We start from the raw sequence: 19,308 nt of genomic DNA, 5'->3' as shown, positions 1-19,308 counted from the left end.
CAACAAGTCTCTTCAGCCATCACCATCTCAGCGTGCCGCCACATGGGACGTGAAGGAAAGCTCCTTCAAGGCTGTCGCTGACGGCGTCGATGATCCCCCTGGATCTATCGCTTTCGAGATCTTGGCGCTCTTGTTCGATGATTTCGTCAAAGGCACCTTCCCCAAAGAGAAGAAGCGTATTGGAGGCATTGATTCTGTTCAGAATATCACGGCTGTTGCCATCTGGAGATTCCTCCATCTCCGCGGCTACGTCGACGATTCGCACACATTGACGAACTGGGGTAACGCCGTTGCCAGCGCAATATGGGCGATGAAGGACTCGCTCAAAGATTTGCAGGTTCCTGATGGCCTCAACATATTCGAGGCCATCTTGAATGCATTCGAGCTCATCAGACACGATGTGCTCAACTCGGGTCATCGACACGAGGAGCTGAATGGAGCGCCAATGACCGGTAGTGACGAAGACAAGGCGAGCATTCTTCTCATCAGCAGATGTGCCTCCCTATTGAAACTTCGACACGAGTCTAACGGATACACCGGACCGCTCAACAAGAATCTTCTCCTCTTCCGGTCACTTTCGACTGCTGTGCGGGAGGCGGATCGCGACCTCGTTGAGGCAATCGTGGCGTCCATGTTCCTGTACGCACAGTCAAAGAGAGACCGCGACGATTACCTGCAAATTAGCCAGACGTAAGTTACTTTCTTTCCCCCGAATCAAGCCAGCCACTGATCAATCTTTCATAGTTTGCCCTTCCTCCACAACCCTGATATCGCTCTGGGCATTGCGGTCAAAACACTCATGGACGAGCTTCCCGCTGGTGACGTCGAGAAGCAACAGAGTGTAATGCAGGACTTCCCCATAAGGTTCTTCCCTTACGCTACCAACTTCAAGGAGGACATTCAACTTGCGTTTGCCTTTTTCGATGCCATCCACAAGGGCGTACAGACGCTCAACAAGGAGGTTTCGGCGGCTGACAAGGCTGTATGGTCAACAGCGAGCAAGTACCTGGACCAGAGGCGGTTTTAGGGCTGAAGATGTCTGGCCTTATAGCGTGGCGTTGGAGAATCAAAAGCAGACGAAGGGACTGGTCAGTACGAGGCACGCCGAGCTGTTACCCCCATGAGAGCAGTATGCACCCCCGCGGTGGAATATGAGACATTTGTCAGTCCGTGTATAGCCTCGGGGGCTTGGAGTGTGCGGCAGGGCTCGAAGCTGGATCCAGACAATGATTAAGTTTGCATTACAATTTTCATAAAGCAGTAGGTTAGCTGTTCTATATCAGACGAATGGAAGCAGACTTTACCTATAACACATTCATGTCAGGGGTATGTATACGACGTACAACTGTTCCATTACGCGGGTGATTTGTGATGAATGTTGAGCCATAACTCAAATTCCCTTGTTTACTTTGGTGGTCCACAAGAGTACTTGTATGCTAAGCAGCTCTTCTGCTTTATGTATTAAATCTGTTTGATTCTTACTCAAGTGTCTCCCAAACCAGCCGTCCGGAGCCAAACCCTCGATTCTGGGAATAAAACACGTCGTCATGAGCCAATCTGTGTAACTCTCTAACCAACGCCATCAGCGTATGCCATGCTTGATATGTCTCTTAACCCCTCCCCTTGAACGCCAAGTCTATGCAAGCAAGCCAATTGTGTTTCTGTCCTTAGACCTTCCCTCGCCGCAAGTAACACCTATTTGCATCGAAGCAACATGCAGGTGCCCTTTCAAGTGAGCAATCTTCTCTTGATAGGCTGAGGCATGACTGTCTCATCAATCTTCAATCCTTCCGTCCCTTGTATCTTGTGGCCCATTTGGCGGATCTTCTCGAGCAGGTGACTAGAATCATGTTAGCAAATCTCATCTCGGAGGACGACTGAATAGGCTACAAAATCAAAATATTCCAATCAGAGTGCTTGACAAAATGTCCTTCTTGTCTGCTTTGTCCACATGAAATTCGGCCTGCAGCGAGGACCGTTTTCCGTCTCCGTCCGAAACAGATCCACTCGGATTTGCGTCCCAAAAAGGAGAAATCTCTGGTGGCTCGTCTGAAACACAAGTATATCTAAATTCTGGAGATGAGGGTGGGGAGGCATACTCTATGGGGAGGTGGTTCTTGTCACTCTCCGTCACTGCCAAGTTGATGCGTTGAACCTGGTTCTCGTCTTCGTGATAATGTGCATCTTGCAAGTGTTCGTTGATTCTCAAACGGCCATCTTCCAATTCTGGATTTCGCTCGACAAACCCGCAATCGTCTTCTTCACAGACCCAAGTGCCATTAGGTCCTTTGGGTATTGTTGTGGGAATGTTCTCTGCTCGCACAACGACCTTCAGGGCGGTAGGCGATTCTGCAGAGTCCACACTAGAACCATCATCTTCGGAGCTGCTGCCATCATTCATGACTTCATCCTCGTCAGAATCATCACCAGCATGGAATCTCTTTGCAATCTGCCGGGAGATGCTTTCCGGAGTATCGTCCCCGGAGTCAAAACGTCGCTTACCACCGGTGCCCGCGAGTCGAAGGCCTGACATCTTTCCGGCTGGTCGACCAACACGTCTTGGAGGAGGAGTCGCGACGTCTGTGCTCCTTTGAGCCTCTTGAGGAAGTGATGGCCGATGGTTCCGTGGGATTGATACCTCCTTCGCCTTTCGTCGAATTAGACAGTCAGGGATTTGCTCAAGCTCAACGTGGGAAAGAGAGATACGAGGGGCTTGAGCAGATTCCTCGAGGGTCTTCCAAAAACCAGATCCTCTCCACTCATCCTGATCCAGGCGTTCAACCAGCTCTTTTGCATAGTACTTGAGAATGTCCGCTGCTCCCAGGTAGGCTTTGACCTTGTACTTATAGTATAATTTTGATGACACTTTGGAGAACGCTGCTTTGCTCAACGGCTCGACTTCGAGTTTGATGTCATCGATGGCTTCCAGGAGGGCGTCCACGTTGGATCGATCATGGGCCGTTTTAACAAGTTCCGTCTGGTGTGGAACCTCTGGAGTCTCGTCCACTGCCATGGCTTCCGCCAGAGGTTCAGGGACGGGAGGCGACTGCGTTTTGGTCTTGCCCCTTGATCTGGATCTCATGTCGCGTGCAGAGAGAGCAAAGTCGTGCGAATCGGTTTGGCTATCGCCACCAGATGTGCCCCTTTGCTTTCGTTTCGACAACGCCTTCTGCGCGGGCGGCTCGTCGGAGAGAGTTGGCGTCACCACAGCTTCAGTCTCCTCTGGTATCAGTAGACTAGGCTTGACTCCCGCTAATTTTTTCGCCCTTATTTCAAGGACTTTCTTATGAATGTCCTAGGATAATTAGTTGGATCCCTTGCCACCGAAATGGAGCTACCACATACTGGGTGTCGTTCCGTCATCCATTTGAAAAATAGCGTAGGCACCCAGTCGAATTCTGGCTCTTCATAGAAATGGGATATGAGGAAAGATGCATGATCGTCGCAGCGCTGTTCCACCTCGTCGAGGGTAGCACCATCGCCCATGGCTACTGCATACTGTCGCCTGCGTCAGCTTAGATTGCCAGGTTTCTCTCAGCACTAAGCGCACCTTGAATAACAATGTCTCAATGGTCATTGCTGCGGAAGCGTTCGTCGTCACGTCTGTCTCCTTGCCCTTCTTGCCCTTCTTCTTCTTGGAGCCCTTCTCGTTGGTCTTGGCTGCTGCGTGCTCCTCGATGATGTCTAGAATCGAATAGTAGACCGAAACTCCTTCGATCGTGTGGTCGAATATTGCCTTGTAGGCGACTGATGGCGGTCGAATTTCGTACCATCCTGCCGCGCCCCCAGCCCATGCGCCGTAGCCATTGTTGCTAACGCCAATAGCGTAGCGAGTGCATTCATGGGTTTCGATCAAGGCTGATTTCGTAGAAGGTCTCACGGCTGCGTAACGTAAGCGATTGGAAGCAATGGGAATTCAGGAAATGGGCCAGACCTCTTGCCGTCTGCGGACCATCGATGATGACGCGACCTCGTACAGTGAATGGGCCCTGGGTGTTGACGGTGAAGAGCTCAACTGGATTACCCTTCTTATCGCAGACCATAGCATCCTCGAGAACAAAGGTTTGTAGCATATCTCCTTCCATGGGATCGAATCTCTTGAGAATACTCAATTCTTTCGAGTAAGCCCTTCTGTCAGGTTCGACGGTGCCAGTCGTCGAATCCGACGTTCGTCGCCGGCGCCCAGCCATTGTAGTGTTCAGATCCGCAATCGTTCCAGGTGATGAAGGCGAGATTTCTCGGTGCACGAGGCGTAAACGTGTGCTGGGTGCAAGCTCATCAGGCTTGGAAAGCGTCTCCCGAGGGAAAAAGAATAAGATGTTGCGGGGTGATGGTGCACGTTGCGACGAGCCACAACGACGATGTGTGGTGGGTAGGTGGGAAAGGAAGCACGCGAACGCGGTCCTCGAATCCATTAAAGAAAGCTGGAGCGCGCGGAGCGTTGTGCCTGCCTACGGTAGAAAGTACAGTGACTGATGCGGGGCAGTTTACCACGGCACCCTCCCCCGCTGGAGCTGGGAAGAAAGGTAGCGGGACTCGTCGCTGGTGCAGGGGACTTGCTAGTCCACGGACCCAGCAAACAGGGGCTCTGTCATCCCTGGACCAATAGATAAGACGATAAGAATCGCTGGAACGTCCCTTCCTAAAAAATTTCCCAGAACTGCATGCAGGGAAGCGCAAGATCCACGGAAAGCGCAAAAGCTAAAGAGAAGGCCGCACCTCCCCCCACCGGCCGCATTGTTTCTTCCTCTCTTTTCTCCCCCAAGATCCTTCTACATCGGGCGAATGCGAATTACGCCCAATCTCTGGAAGATGGCGAAAGACACCGTATACGAAGGCGTCTTCGGTAAGCGTCGACTCCTTGCTGCCCTTTGTTGCACTTTGGGCGCCCCAAGGCGAGCGATGCGACACAGCAGCTGACCGTGTTTTCCCAACTTAGCCATCAACAAGCCGTACGGCATGAGCTCTGCGCAGGTGATCCGCGATTGCCAGCAGCAGATGAACCCCTCGGCTATCTTCAAGCCGTTGATCGAGAGAGATCTTGCCGCTAAGATGCAAGAGTCCAAGCAAGAGTGGAAGCGTCGACGAGCCGTTAAGAAAGACTCTCGCGTGAAGATGGGCCATGGAGGCACACTCGACCCATTGGCGACCGGCGTGCTGATCTTGGGTGTCGGATCGGGTACCAAATCACTCGGCTCATTCCTCGACTGCACCAAGACCTACGAGACGGTGGTACTATTTGGCGCTAGCACAGACACCTACGACCGCGTGGGTAGAATATTGAGCAGACGGCCATACGATGAGATCACGAAGGAGAAGGTCGAAAAGGCGATGGACAGCTTCCGGGGCAAGTTCCAACAGATCCCCCCTCTGTACTCCGCGCTCAAGATGGAGGGCAAGCCGCTGTACGAGTACGCTCGCGAGGGCAAGGCTATTCCTAGAGAAATCGTGGGACGCGATGTTGAAGTGACCGAGCTCGAGATGGTCGAGTGGTACGAGCCTGGAACGCACAACTACAGATGGCCTACCGAAGAGGCGGAAACGGCCGAGAAGAACCTCGCTGAGCAGGTCTGGCGAGTAGAGAAGCAAGGTGCCTCTGGCCGCCGGCTTACTCCCGAGGAGGAGAAGGAAGAAGAGAAAGCCCTCTCCGAGCACGAGACGGTTAAGAAGAAGTTTGAGGAGCGCCAGGATGGTCTCATCCGCGATAAGCCTGCCAAGAAGCAAAAACCGCCCAAGAACCCGGCTCTGATGTCTGGCGCCTTGGGACAGCTCCCCGGCGGCAAAGGCTCCAACCTTATTCCTCCACCTCCGTCTGCGGATGAGCCCTTCCCTTGGACCGACAAGGGCCCGCCTGCTGCCAGGATCCGCATGAAGGTTACCTCTGGATTCTACGTTCGCAGCTTCTGCCATGATCTGGGCGCCAAGGTCGACTCTGCGGGCATGATGGCTGAGCTTGAGCGATCCCGACAGGGCGACTTCGAGGTCCGCACCGATAGCTGCTTGGAGTACGAAGACGTTCTCAAGGGAGAGGAGGTCTGGGGGCCCAAGGTCACGAAGGCGTTGTCTGAATGGACCGAGAAGTACCCCAACGGAGCGCCGCAGTCGCAACGCGAAAGACAGAATGCCCAAGGCCAGCAGAAGCAGCAGAACCACGGCCGCAAGGATGACAGGAAGCGCAAGTGGGAGAACAAGAGCTTCGACAAGAATGACAATGCTTCTAAGAAGAGGAGAAACTCCAGTTCGGGAGACGAGGCGCCCGCCGCCAAGGTGGTCAAGTCGGAGCAGGCTAGTGATGTCAAGGAGTCTTCGCCCAAGAGGTCTCCCAAGGCGTCTCCCAAGGCGTCACCCAAAGGTTCTCCCAAAACTTCTCCCAAGGCGAAGTCAGCTAACACAAAGAAGTTTGATGACGTATGGGAAGGTATTCAAGACTAAAGTTTCCAAAGCATGAGCGTCGTATAGACGAGACAAAACGTACACAGAGACACAAGGGCTTCGTTGAGGGACATTTTCAGTTTGTGAGGCTACGGCCTGGGAAAAGGGCACGGCGTACGGAGGCTTCCATTTAGCATGACCCAGAAAAGCGTTGCGGATCGAGAGGGTGATAGTTGGACACTGTATCAAGACTCGCTCATTTCGATTGGCCACTTGCCCGTATAAAACATATGAGCAGACGAGAGATTAAAAGTCAAAAATACCTCATTCATGTCGTTTGATTTGCCTTGGATCGTGACCTGATATACAGTCTACCCGATGGTTGGATGGTGTATTCATCAACATATTCAGTACCAAAGGTACAAGTATCGGTCTGCTTCCATTTCTACCATCCATCGAAACTGGGACTACTGCCCAGAAGCTTAAGATGGTTATACCCCTAATCCTGAAGTGCAGCGCTACCTACAACTGTAGCTCACAGGTTCGATTCCTGTGGGTGGACATCGGTTTTGCTTCTACCTCCTAGGATTCTTTTTCTCCTTCCCATAACGATTCGTAAAATTTAACCCAAGATTTCCCTTCCCGCCCAGTATGCAAGTCGTGTCGTTTCGTCATTAAATGTTTCGCGGATATTCACACCGCGATGCATCGTACATCCCTTCCATCAAGATTCCCCGAAGCTCGCGCGAGCACCCTCGGCTCACGGCTGCGAAGCCCTCTTCTGCTCAGCCGCCTCCCTCACGCCCTCATCCTTGGCATTCATCTCCCCCAGCAGCGACCTCACCCTTTCGATGCGCCCTACGGCCCCCTCGAGCCGATCCAACCGCCTCAGCTTATCCTTATCTCGCTTCTCCAGCGTCTCGACCCGCTCCTCGAGCTTCGCCCGCGCCCGCCGCTCCGTCGCGACCATTTCGTTGGCCTGTTCGAATAAACTGACGCTCAACTCCTCCACCTCCTGGCTCGTCGTGCTCAGCCTGCTCTCCGCCGCCATCCTCATCTTCTGCTCCCTTCCCAGCGCCTCCCGCAGATCCTCCGTCGATGCGGGGCCTTCAGGCGGCGGCGAGGGCGTGCGCAGGTTCGGCGAGGACTTCATGCCCCGCGGGCTGAGCAGCTGTGACAATCTGTTCGCCCCGCCGCTCAGGAAGCTGGTGCGGGTGGGCGAGGGACTGGGAGCGAGAGGCAGCGAGGGTAAGAGACCGGGCAAGGCGGCGGCGGTGGAGGTTCGGTGGGATGCGGCGACTCGCAGGCGTGTGAGTTCGTCTTCGTAGTCGGCCCAGCGGTCGACGGCGGCGGCGGCCTTTTGGTTGAGGAGGCGGACCTGAGCTTCGAGGTCGGCGATGCGGGACTGGGCTTCGAGAAGGGCGGGGGGCGCTTCGAGGACGACGCCGCAGGAGGGGCAGGAATGTTGCTCTGAGCGATCGGTTGAGAGGGAGAGGGTCGGCGGCGTTAGCGGCGGGTGCGCGGCGGTCATTGTCATTGTCGCACTCATGGCTTTTATTCGTCGGGGTGGTGGTGGTGTTGTTGATCGTCCCTGGCTCAGACGTTTTTCTCGGTTTGGCGATGAGGATGAACCGGAAATTTAGTCGCACTCCTTTATCGGTGGGGATCCGTGGGAAAGGCGAAGGGCAGGTCGAACGACCGACTTAGACGGAAGAGGTGGCGGGGGGTATAGATCAAGCTTCTTTTTAGGTTGTGCTCGAGGCGTTGCAAAGTCCCCGCGTGAAGAAGGGAAAAGCTACCTTAGCGCAGCGGGGGGCTAGAGAGTTTGAAAGGTGTGACGTCGAGGTGCCAAAGGTTCGTCAGGAGGGAGGGATGAGATGTGAGTGGTGGGCGGGCGCGCACGATCATATGTCGGGGCTATTATGTCTGGAAATAAAATAGAGTGTACGAAAAAGGTGGTTTGGAACTCTTATTCGTAGCAGCGCGGCGCTTTGGGGAGGCAGAAAAAGTCAAGGTACAGTTGGTGTCTTGTCGCAGGTTCGGTGAAGTGAATCCGTAACGGTAGTCGAATGGGAATATTGAATATCGATATGTTCACCGAGAGAAAAAAAGAAAAAAAGGAAGATAAAAGCAAAGAGAAGGGAAGAAGAGACAACTGAAGGGTATGGGTTCGCAAAAGTAAATGAAGATGATAGGAAACAACCCCCATCTGCCTGAAATCCCGCCCACATGCCATCTTAGCCACCAGACTTACGTGACAACACACAACCTACCCTTTTCTTTCGCTCTGCCGTCTCCTTCCACGAATAAATCCACGACGCGAACGGTAACTGCGCCTCCTTGCTTTCGTGGGAATTCGGGTGGTAATGATGATTGGGGGGGAACGACCGTGGACCGGGGTCCTTCAGTGTCCCAAACGGGCGGGTCCTTAAAAAACGGCGTCGGGCGATTGGGCGAGGAAACCCAATTTGAGCGTCACCTATGGGGGCCGTCACTGCTCCACCCCATTTTCTGTTCCAGCACTCTCCTTGCGGTTGAAAAGCCTCGTCAACCGAGATGGCAGGGAGAGACGGGAACGGCTGTACTCCGTACGACCTTTGCCTGGGCCTTAATTTGCTGCCATTTCTTTTACATACTTTTCTATGTGCGGGCCGCAACCGTTTTGATTAAGCAAAGTCATGTTTCTTTCTCTTAGTCCAAATTGACTGATTGTTTAAATTAATGCCAATTGCGGAATGTCCGTTCATGTCCATGCCCCTACGGGCACGGAACAACAGGTTACGCTTGGGAATTAGTGATATCCTAATCATCATACCATGTAGGTGTCATATTTGACGACTATCGAGTGTAGACGGCGGCCCATCATCCTGTCCCTTTCCGCCCCCTCGCTCGTCCTTTGTCTCTGGCACCCAATATCCGTTCCCTTTGACAACTCTTGATCGTCCCCTTGCATGAATAAGGCTCCCACATCGGACTGTCCATCAATCAGTCCTTTGACCTCGCCATGTCCCGTGCTGAGTCGTCGCAGTGTTTTCGCACACAAAGGGCACCCTGCCGGCCATGCAACCCCTCCAAACGACTATTGCATCGTTGGTTGGCAGTGGAGCTCATGCTTTCAACTCTCGTCAAAAAATCATGCATCGCTGGCGGCAGCTGTTACTGCTGCTACCAGGAAGGATGGTAGAACGTCGTAATTATTTGCTTGCTGTGCTGGTGCACCAGCCAAGTCGGCCCTCGGGTTCGGTTCAGCAGTCTGAAACTGCCCAAAAAGCCCGCTGTCATGTCGTCATGCCGGCCCTCTCGTTTCGAAACGCCGTGAGAGCACTTCCCTGCCCAGCGAGGAGTGCGTAAGAACAGCTATCAGCCATCAGCCTCGTCAGCGAGGCGGTGCAAAATACTCTGCGACCTCAAGCGTCTGAGGGTATCCAACTACAAAGCGCTCAACGGCTCGGCCTGCACATCGTGAAAAGACAGGCCAATGGATGAAGGAACGCGCCCATCAGTTTGGCTTGGCCACCTTGCGCGGCTCTCCGATGCCCGTTTCCGGGTCCTTGTACTCCTTCCAACTGACTGGCACCATCTCGTTGCCAGCCTCGCTGGTGGCCATGATGACACCCAGCTCATTGGCAGCGGTGGAGAGATAGTAGTTTGCCTGGTCTCCCAGAGAAATCTGATATCACAAGTCAGCTACCCATCACTGTCAGATTTCGATGTCTTGCAAAAGCCACTCACTACTTGCGCCCGCACCACGTCGCCGGGCTTGAAGCTTTCATAAATCTTGACCTTATCCTTCTCCGTCGCCCTCACGTCTTGAGAGCGAATGACGCCCTGCCACTCCGTCTGCAGTACCGTGTCGCCGACTTGCTGAATCGTGACGATGGCCTGCTTCGGCATTAACCGAACGACGCGGCAGAGCACCATATTGCCCACGTCGGGGAGCACCTCGCGCTTCTTGCTTGCGCCCTTGCGTGCCACGGAGATGGTCGCCAGCTCCTCGGGCGACAGCGGCGTGATGCGGTTGAGGCGCTTCGTGAGGCCCGCCTGGGCCTTGGCTGAGGCTGTGACGGTCACGTCGCCGAGCAGAGAGGCGACGACATTTCCATTGTAGACATGTGTTCCTGGGCCGGCGGCGAACCGCGTCGTAGGGCCGAGGACCTTGCCCGGCACGGCGGTCTGGGGGGTCTCAACCGTGGCCATGATGAGAGCTTTGGGGTGAATGTATGACGTGTGAGAGTTGGCTTTGGTTGGAGCTCTTTTTTTTCGTGCCCGTTGTCACAGTTGAGTGTAATCGAAAGTGAGCGGTGAGAAATGAGGAACCGATGTGAGTTTGGCCCCAGTCGCGAAATTTTCTCGGCTCCGTATGTGAGGCTGGAGTATCAAAGTCCGTTCCGTTTGCTCGGTGGTTGAGATTGCACTTGTCGAAAACCCGAAAGTCCGATTTTTTTTCAGTGAATTGCCCAGTCGACGGCCCCGCCATCCCGGACAGCTGCAGCTAAGGTAAACAGTAAGGTAAGACCCATGGCTAGCCCCACTGTCAAGCTCCGTCAGGCCACTGGCAATTCGAGTTTCCGGAGCGGTGGCGCATGGCAGAAAGAGCAAAATGCAGGGTCCTACCAATCTCTCAACCAAAAACAATAAGCGATGCGACAACGGCACTGGAGCTCAACGAAGCCTTCTTAAACCCATCTCGCCGGTGCTCCCGTCGCAAAACATATTTCCGTGTGCGTCCTCTCCGTTGTTGTTTTTTTTCCTCCAACGTACACAAGTCCATCAATTGGACCGCCACATTCCTTCCCCTTTTCTTTGCACTTTGGTATCTTGAAGTCTTTCACCAGACTTTTTCGCGCAAGACACAATGCCGTCTCTCGGGCGCCTGTTTACACTGGCGCTGTGGATCGGTCTCCTGACCCCCATCTACATGTTCCTCGAGAAGAACTTGGAAAAGTTCTACATCTTTGACCACGAGCACCTGCACGACCTCTCCAAGCGCGCCATCGCCGCTCATGGCAATGACACGCGCTCTGTCGTCAGCTACATCGTGACCGAGCTCAATGGCATGCACCCCACCAGCGTCAACCTCGATGAGGAATGGGTCTTCAACAACGCCGGCGGTGCCATGGGTGCCATGTACATCATTCACGCCAGTGAGTTCCTCTTATTCGATATCCCGGGACCAACGAATTGCAGTTACTAACAGAGGATCATCAGGTATTACCGAGTATCTCATCGTCTTCGGCACCGCCATCGGAACCGAGGGTCACTCGGGCCGCCATACCGCCGACGACTACTTCAACATCCTCTACGGAACCCAGCTCGCCTACGTCCCCGGCAAGTACGAGCCCGAGGTCTACCCCCAGGGCACCGTTCACCACCTCCACCGCGGCGACGTCAAGCAGTACAAGATGGACGAGGGCTGCTTCGCGCTCGAGTACGCCCGTGGCTGGATCCCGCCCATGCTCTTCTTTGGCTTCGCCGACGGCCTGTCCAGCACTCTCGACTTCCCCACTCTGTGGACGACAACCCGTATCACCGGTCGCGAGATGATTGCCAACCTGCTCAAGGGCAAGTTTTGAAGAAGATGAAGTCTAGAATTGGGAGAGGCTTCTCAGAGGTCTCAGGTGCGGGCATAAGTGGGATGGTTCAAAAGATGAACTTCTTTGGCCCGGTGACGAAGCGCATATAGAGTGGTTTTCGCTACTCTCTTCTTGCATATCTCCATTCGGTGGTTCCGAACGTTTATATAAACATTTAATAATACCGAGCAGCAAGACCGCTTCTTCCATCAAGACAATTCCAATGCCTATCTTCAAGAGAGAACGCCGCAAGCTTACATCAAAATGTGCCGCGGGTTGAGATGCCGTGTTTGCAAGTGAGAGACATGCATTGAATGCGCGAACCAATAAAGACTGTCCTCCTACGCATTCGTGAGGATGGAGCTGCGCGTGAGACCCTTGTCTTGCATGCCACACAAGCGGCGCGCGGAGCCAAGAATTTCTCCGAGCAAACGTTCTCCGGGCATTCCGATCTCTGCCCCTGAATCGTTCGCATCAGGGTGCCGATGTAACGTCGACTCCACATGTACGGCCCCAGTTCCTGCCGAGCCGGAGTCAAGCACCGGCGCCGGTGCCTAGTGGAGTCTCCCGGGAAATGTCAATCATGACTTCCTCTTCTTGTAAACAGCGAATGCTGAGCGGAATGCATAAGCCAGTCGCCTGTGGGCAGGCTTTCAATAGCTTCCATTCTTGGGTGCTGCACCCTTTCCCTGACTCGTAATGACATGCGCTCCGTATCGTCACTTACCATGGACGTCCGACGGCCACATTCCGCGAATGGGCCGGCAGTGATTCGGGGCGCTACGCAATCTCTGGCTCTTGAAATTTTCGGCACAGCGTTTAGAGCTCGGGCCATGGAGTTGAAGGTTCTGCCGCCAGCGTTATCCGAAACGTGATGCAGATAGAACTCGCCGTGTCTAACAATCAACCGATCTCACCAGGCCTCATGACTGCGAGTCAATGAATACACATTCAAGATCAAATAGCATGGGGAGCGGGCGTTGCCTTGGCTCTTGGCAGGCCGGTACAGAACAGTTATAGTGTAGTTGTCGTGGACGAAGCATCGACACATAGAAAGGCCCGGTTTCGCTAGACCTAAACATTCGGGCGATTGACGCGCTCAATTGATCGATTTCCACTTTTTTTCTCGAGGCTTTACGACTACCCGTAGGAACTCAGTCTACTCGATCTAATAGTCAAGGTAGGCAGCGGATATTGGTGTACCAAAATGGGTTGCAGAGTAGATATTGGGGTAAAGACAACGTTAAAAGCGCATACCACGAGACCACGCACAAATCTCACGATCAATCGGACTGACTCCTAGTCCAACTATAATACCACTCTGCTCACCAAGATCTTTCCTACAGTAGACCTACACAAAAAACGGACGCATGCTAAGGTTCACATCCGCCAATCTGGTTTCCATCTCGTCTGTACTTCTCTTACACTTGCCCCCTGAGCTCAGGCCTGCTCGCCCCAAGTCCGCCGCCGCTCAGTGTGGTGTTTCCTTCTCCCCTCCCCCACGATCTGCTACGAGCCCGTCCGTTCTTTATCAGTTTTATCTTGACCTGAGTATCCCTGCTTGTTCGCCTCTTGCCTTATCATGAGCCAATCCTTACCCTTCTTTCCCCAAGATAGCGAATGTCCCTTCCCGTCTTCATCCCTGTGCCCTTCACGGCTTCTATGATCGTGTTTCACATATCGGACCGGAAGAGCCAAGACCATAAATGCGGAAGGCCACCCAACGTCTTCTTACCTTGCCGCGCGACTGCTTTCTTGTGGTGATCACGGCTTCATTCTTTGATTTGACATCAGAGTGAGGATGAAGGATACGATGCCAGCCGGTGATACAATCAACCAGTCCCCCTCTGAGTCTCAGCTCAGAGAGGGCTCATACGACATGAAGTACTACGAAGATGTATCGCTAGACGAGAAGAGGGGTATCCAGCCGCGACCAGATGCGCCGACCGACGAAGACTTGCAGACTCTGAGGAGAGTTTCGGACCACATTCCCTTCAAGCTCTTCACCATCGCCTTTGTCGAGCTGTGTGAACGCTTCTCGTATTATGGCTCCGTCATCGTCGTGAGTAGACTCGATTCCGTTATCCAAAAGAAGAGACTAACATTAGAAGTGTATGTTTGGCCACTAAGTAGAAGTCGCACCGGCTCAAGGAATACTAACCCAAGTCTAGTTACTAACTTCATTCAACAACCCCTCCCGGCGGGCTCGACGACCGGCGCGGCGCCGAATGGCCAACCTGGTGCCCTTGGAATGGGCCAGCAGGCGTCAACAGGTATCACGACCTTTAACCAGTTCTGGCAGTACTTTATGCCCTTATTTGGCGCCTGGGTTGCCGATAAGTACTGGGGCCGATATAAGACCATCTGTATTTCCATCGCTGTCGACCTCGTAGGCCACTTGATCCTCATTTCCGCCGCTATCCCACCCGTAATCACTAAGCCAGCCGGGAACTCTCTATCGGCGCTTCTTGTTGGTATGATGTAAGTGTTAAATGCAATCGTTGGTCTGGGGCATCGACAAACTAATTCTGGCTAGAACGATCGGCTTTGCCACAGGAGGATTCAAACCCAACGTCAGTCCATTGATTGCGGAGCAACTCGAGATCGATCACTTAACCGTGAGGACGCTCCCAACGGGGGAGAAAGTCATCGTCGATCCCGCCATCACCATCAACAGAGTTTACAATTGGTTCTATATGTTCATCAACATTGGCGCCCTGGTCGGCCAGATCTCCATGGTCTACGCCGAGAAGTACGTTGGTTTCTGGTTGAGCTTCACATTGCCGACCTGCATGCTGGCGCTATGCCCCCTAGTCATGTGGTGGGGAAAGGGTAGATATCGCGATCAGCCCCCGACGGGCTCGGTTCTGGGACCTGCTCTGCGGACGTTTCTCTTTGCTCAAAAAGGCAGATGGTCGATCAACCCCGTCAAGACTTGGAGGAACATGCACGATGGGACCTTTTGGGAGAGGGTCAAGCCTTCGAACTTCTCTGATGCGACTCGGCCAAAGTGGATGACCTTTGACGACGCCTGGGTCGAGGAGCTGTGAGTATTGTCTTGGCACATCTGGTTGATATACTGACCCCTATAGGCGTCGTGGCTTCGCAGCTTGTGCCGTCTTCTCATGGTATCCCATATACTGGCTCTCTTACAACCAATGTAGGTCACCGACTTCGCCGACCCTCTATTCTTATGTTGTCACCCATCTAACCCCCCAAAGTGAATAACAACTTAGTCTCCCAAGCCGCCACGATGCAGCTCAACGGCCTCCCTAACGACATCCTCTCTAACCTCGACCCCATAGCCCTCATCCTCTTCATCCCGCTCTGCGACCTCGTCCTGTACCCAACTCTCCGCAAGCTGAGGATTCCTTTCACGCCCATCAAGAAGATCGCCTTCGGCTTCTTCACTGGTGCTATGGCCATGGTCTGGGCTTGTGTACTACAGTACTACATCTACAAGCGCTCCGCCTGTGGCCAATTCGCCTCGGGCACCTTACCCAACGGCGATCCTTGTCCGCCGGTAGATATCCTCGTCTGGGCCCAGACGGGGGCCTACGTGCTCATAGCCCTGTCCGAGATCTTTGCCAGCATTACGAGCCTTGAGTACGCCTTCAGCAAGGCGCCCAAGAACATGCGTTCCATGGTCCAGGCCGTGGCGCTCTTCATGTCGGCCATCTCGGCGGCGCTGGGACAGGCTTTCACGCCGTTGAGCACCGACCCGTACCTGGTGTGGAACTATGGCATCGTGGCCGTGCTGGCTGGCGTTGCGGGTGTTATTTTCTGGTTCCAGTTCAGGGATTTGGATAAGGAGGAAGATGCGATGAATGAGTTGCCTGAAGGTCGTGTTGGGCAGAATGCTGCTGCTACTGAGATGTCACGGATGGATAAAAGTGGAAAGACGAACTGAGACTTGGCTTGTTCAACTATGACTCCAAGGACTCCAATCACAATTGACGACTGGAGTTGGTTGTATTTTCCAATGTTAGACTACACCGAACATGATTTTGAAAGTGGCTCTGTTGCCGTTGCCACGATCCAAGGCATGAGGGGACCGGATGGGCACCTCATTCACACAAAGCCAGCATCATATTCAATCTCGTATCTGTGCAAGTCCAGCACTGTACACATGGTAGTCTTCTGACTTAAGTTATTGTAATGAGACTCTACGTAGCGCTACATGGGAGAAACGCTTTTACAATTTGGTTAGATACAATTCTGCTCTGCAATTGCGATGAACAATCAATCAAGATTAAAATTGACCTAGAATTTTGGAGTACTAGCATCCACTCGTTCCGTGTGCCAATGTTCTACCCCAGCTCCAGCTTGCGGGACTCAGACATCCGAAAAGTGACGTGGACTGATCCAAGAATGTATTCGTCAACTCCCAGAACTGGTCCAGACTGAAGCGTAGTGTTGGAGTTGAGAAGAGAGGTCACCCTGGCCAAGGCGATCTGAGTGAAAGGATCCCACATAGCACAGACTTCGCCTGTCAATTATGAGTTGAATATCCTCCCCACTGGCTTGGCGTCTTGGTTTAGGACGTCCGACTCTGCTTGTCACATTCAGGGGACAAGGTCCTAAGAGCGATTGATTACTGACTGTGAAGCTACCTTACGTCTCTAGTGACCATCGAGCGGGTAACAAGATAACACGCCGGCCCGGAAGTCTCTTATCCTCACTGCCTCTGTCACTTATCTTGCTTGCTAGGCTTCTTCGGATACGATCGTTGACAAATACGCTCAGAGATCTAAACAGAAAGAATAGGTGTAAATATGTCAAAAAAGCACTGGGCTGATATTTCTTTGAGCAATCACAAACCACAGCTAACAAGAATGCAATAAAGTGCGAAGAGCTCACTTCACTTCACTGAACGAATTTCGGACACTGCCTCAGCCTCCTTCCACCGACCTCTTGAGCCCTTGGCTACTATTAAATCCTGATGGCTCCGGCTCAAGTACATTCTTGACAACATTCTCTAATTATTTTAAATGTGAGCTAATGTTAGTTGTGTATTCATACTGCGTATCCGTAGCATGCGGCCGCATTCTTCTGCGGGACTCGGCTTATCAGGGGCAATCTAAAGCTTGAGTCGAGCAAGCTGATAAGGAAAGAAAATCTCTGTCCAGGCCAAGCCCTGTTCACCACCCGCTCCCATACACGCCTGAAAACACGCACTCACCTCATGTATTGGAGGGGCCGTCTATCAAATCTCGCTGAAAGCCTCTGCGAGTGATACTCGTGAGTATTGCTAGCCAGAAAGTGCGAGCAACGCTCCCCTCTCCAGGTTGAGCTGGCTGTCGACACCCTATAATCTCAAGACTAAGAACAGCCATCGATCCATTGCCCCCCCCTCAAATACATAATTGCTCTTCTACAGTATGTTGGAGTGGAAGTGGTAGTAGCTTTGTGCCTGCCTCCGTGTAGATGCCTCGCGTTGATCGGAGGTGAGATTTGGGACGAATGCAGGCGTCGGTTAGACCCCTTCATGTAAAACTTCATTGCCATGTAGCAATGGAAAAAAGTCTCGCATTCTGCACAGTAGCGACCAAAGGACCACGTTTGCGGAGCTGACTACGTACGACCTGCGTTCGGCTTGCCCTGGCAGCGATCGTAAGATATCAACACAGGTGCAATTGGGTTATCCATATGTTGTTTAGCTGTGAGTTAACGACCTTAATTTGTCTTTTGGAAATTCAAAATTAGAGCCTGGATGGAGTGGATTGTACGAAACAGAGGTGAAATGGCTAGGCGGGCGGGCACTTCTAGTCACTCCAAGTCATTGAACAGGGGCTACGAAACCAACTCATGCCAAGACTCAGAAATGATGAGGAGAACCGTCAAATAACCTTTGAAGAGTGCTTAAATAACTAATTCAAGGTTGAGAATCGTAGAACAAGCGTGGACCGAGCTGTCGATGGGCGATGGTGAAGAAAACACTGATTGAATGACCTACCTTGTTTCAGCGAACCTACAGAAGTCCTACCTTACAGCTATACTCGTAGAACCCTCCTTGCGCTCCTCCTGGAAGAAGTAGAACTGATGAGCCCAAGCTGGACCGTGATAAGGAGTTGCGGTCAGATCCCCCGGATAAGGGGTATCGGGAAACACCGTAGCGGTGGGCGTCACTACGTGCCGTTGAGTGATCGGGAGCTAGGGACGGGCCTGGGGAATAGTTCCACGCCGATGAGATGGTTTCAAATGAGAGAGTGACGCTGTAATGGAGGCTAGTATGCCTTCAAGGGGCTCTGATGTATCATGCAAGTGTCTGAAGGGGCCACTACTGAGCTCTCTTGCCAATCTCACGGTCATTGTGAACGTAGTAGCTTTGATTATATCTCAGACTGGCCAAACCGGTGTCTCATTTAATCATTACAATATAGGAAGACCAATGAATACGGTATGGCAATGATATGAGTTGTCGCTCTCCACCAAGGCGCTGCTTGTGAGGTAGCACGGCTTGACGGTAGCGAGCGGTCCTTCGCCCCGAGACTATGTGTCTCCCCCGAACGGAACAATGTATCATGCTGCCGGATCCTGCTGCCAGACTCCCAGGCTCTCATTTGTAACTTGCGCGGTGTGCTTTAGTCCGGGGCGACGAGAGATATACCACGGCAGGATTCGAGAGGTAGCATCTAGGCCATCTGTCCCTTTTCACAGCACTTGGCCGCGAAGCTTCCATGGAAACAGCCTGTATTTGGTGTTCCTCCACGGCAGCAGGTAAGATGTGCTCCTCCGCGCAGCAGATGGAGTACATCGGGAACCGTTAGATCACCAAGCCCCATCACTAAGAAAGACGTTATGGGGCGTCATCAGGTACATGTCCTCCAGACTTCCCGCCGAGAAGAGTTTTATGCTGCATGATGGGTCGTGGGGGGTCTCGGTAATATGATGTATCCCCTTCCCACTGCCGGAGCTGCCTGCTGGGCTCAGGGGGTAAAGAACAGGGGAACGGGGAGCCGTAGTACAAGCAGGGCAATGTGTGGGCAAGGGAAGAGCTCGAACAAGGCAAAGCGGGTTTTGTTGCTGCAGTCCACGAGAGAATTGGCCCATTCCCGCAGCTTCAACATGAGATGCTGCAAATTGATGGAAGGGCCCATGTTCTGTAATCAGTGGAATCTATCTCCGGACGAGAAGAGGGGAGCTTTTCGAAATCCCTTATCTATGCCATCTGCGAAATTGCCCCGTGCTGATGTTTCGCTCCTGGAACTTCATTCCCGGACTCTGTGATAACGAAAAAAAGCTCCCTGAGAACCTCAAGATCAAGGCACTGATACGGAGTACGAAGTACGGATACAAGCACTACCCTCTCTCTTCATGGGCAAGGGCCCCCTTAGACAATGTCTACGTAATAAACCTGCGC

At 53.0% G+C, this 19,308-nt stretch overlaps 8 protein-coding genes across 8 annotated transcripts; 4 read left to right on the top strand and 4 right to left on the bottom strand.

Moving 5' to 3' along the window:
- Window positions 1-749: 749 nt before the first annotated feature.
- On the top strand, window positions 750-1,028 carry BDP55DRAFT_658244 (uncharacterized protein; the record flags this gene model as incomplete). The annotated part of the gene is made up of 1 exon (XM_060574464.1): window positions 750-1,028. The coding sequence occupies exon 1, from the start codon at window positions 800-802 to the stop codon at window positions 1,025-1,027; it is 228 nt and encodes a 75-aa protein (XP_060431666.1). The 5' UTR covers window positions 750-799.
- An 866-nt stretch (window positions 1,029-1,894) lies between these two features.
- On the bottom strand, window positions 1,895-4,190 carry BDP55DRAFT_692545 (uncharacterized protein; the record flags this gene model as incomplete). The annotated part of the gene is made up of 4 exons (XM_060577132.1): window positions 1,895-3,295; window positions 3,346-3,498; window positions 3,551-3,882; window positions 3,935-4,190. The coding sequence occupies 4 exons, from the start codon at window positions 4,188-4,190 to the stop codon at window positions 1,895-1,897; spliced, it is 2,142 nt and encodes a 713-aa protein (XP_060431665.1).
- Window positions 4,191-4,669: 479 nt separating this feature from the next.
- Window positions 4,670-6,749, top strand: BDP55DRAFT_658236 (trub family pseudouridylate synthase). Its single transcript, XM_060574463.1, has 2 exons — window positions 4,670-4,846; window positions 4,940-6,749. The coding sequence occupies exons 1-2, from the start codon at window positions 4,786-4,788 to the stop codon at window positions 6,430-6,432; spliced, it is 1,554 nt and encodes a 517-aa protein (XP_060431664.1). The 5' UTR covers window positions 4,670-4,785; the 3' UTR covers window positions 6,433-6,749.
- Window positions 6,750-7,132: 383 nt separating this feature from the next.
- On the bottom strand, window positions 7,133-7,909 carry BDP55DRAFT_726865 (uncharacterized protein; the record flags this gene model as incomplete). Its single annotated transcript, XM_060579209.1, has 1 exon — window positions 7,133-7,909. The coding sequence occupies one exon, from the start codon at window positions 7,907-7,909 to the stop codon at window positions 7,133-7,135; it is 777 nt and encodes a 258-aa protein (XP_060431663.1).
- A 1,962-nt stretch (window positions 7,910-9,871) lies between these two features.
- BDP55DRAFT_548528 (exosome component EXOSC1/CSL4) lies at window positions 9,872-10,569 on the bottom strand (the record flags this gene model as incomplete). Its single annotated transcript, XM_060568850.1, has 2 exons — window positions 9,872-10,042; window positions 10,105-10,569. The coding sequence occupies 2 exons, from the start codon at window positions 10,567-10,569 to the stop codon at window positions 9,872-9,874; spliced, it is 636 nt and encodes a 211-aa protein (XP_060431662.1).
- A 447-nt stretch (window positions 10,570-11,016) lies between these two features.
- On the top strand, window positions 11,017-12,175 carry BDP55DRAFT_579099 (C-8 sterol isomerase). The gene is made up of 2 exons (XM_060570803.1): window positions 11,017-11,516; window positions 11,581-12,175. The coding sequence occupies exons 1-2, from the start codon at window positions 11,228-11,230 to the stop codon at window positions 11,943-11,945; spliced, it is 654 nt and encodes a 217-aa protein (XP_060431661.1). The 5' UTR covers window positions 11,017-11,227; the 3' UTR covers window positions 11,946-12,175.
- Window positions 12,176-12,184: 9 nt separating this feature from the next.
- BDP55DRAFT_658227 (uncharacterized protein) lies at window positions 12,185-13,224 on the bottom strand. Its single transcript, XM_060574462.1, has one exon. It carries the CDS (start codon window positions 12,778-12,780, stop codon window positions 12,523-12,525), a length of 258 nt encoding a protein of 85 aa, XP_060431660.1. The 5' UTR covers window positions 12,781-13,224; the 3' UTR covers window positions 12,185-12,522.
- Window positions 13,225-13,631: 407 nt separating this feature from the next.
- Window positions 13,632-15,855, top strand: BDP55DRAFT_766861 (POT family protein; the record flags this gene model as incomplete). The annotated part of the gene is made up of 5 exons (XM_060580971.1): window positions 13,632-14,011; window positions 14,117-14,426; window positions 14,482-14,991; window positions 15,038-15,105; window positions 15,167-15,855. The coding sequence occupies exons 1-5, from the start codon at window positions 13,747-13,749 to the stop codon at window positions 15,853-15,855; spliced, it is 1,842 nt and encodes a 613-aa protein (XP_060431659.1). The 5' UTR covers window positions 13,632-13,746.
- Between the last annotated feature and the right edge of the window lie 3,453 nt (window positions 15,856-19,308).

This window comes from Colletotrichum godetiae (genome assembly GCF_030913485.1).
Source record: "Colletotrichum godetiae strain CBS 193.32 chromosome Unknown BDP55scaffold_13, whole genome shotgun sequence".
Classification (NCBI taxonomy): domain Eukaryota; kingdom Fungi; phylum Ascomycota; class Sordariomycetes; order Glomerellales; family Glomerellaceae; genus Colletotrichum; species Colletotrichum godetiae.
This window is presented reverse-complemented; position numbering and strand designations above follow the sequence as displayed.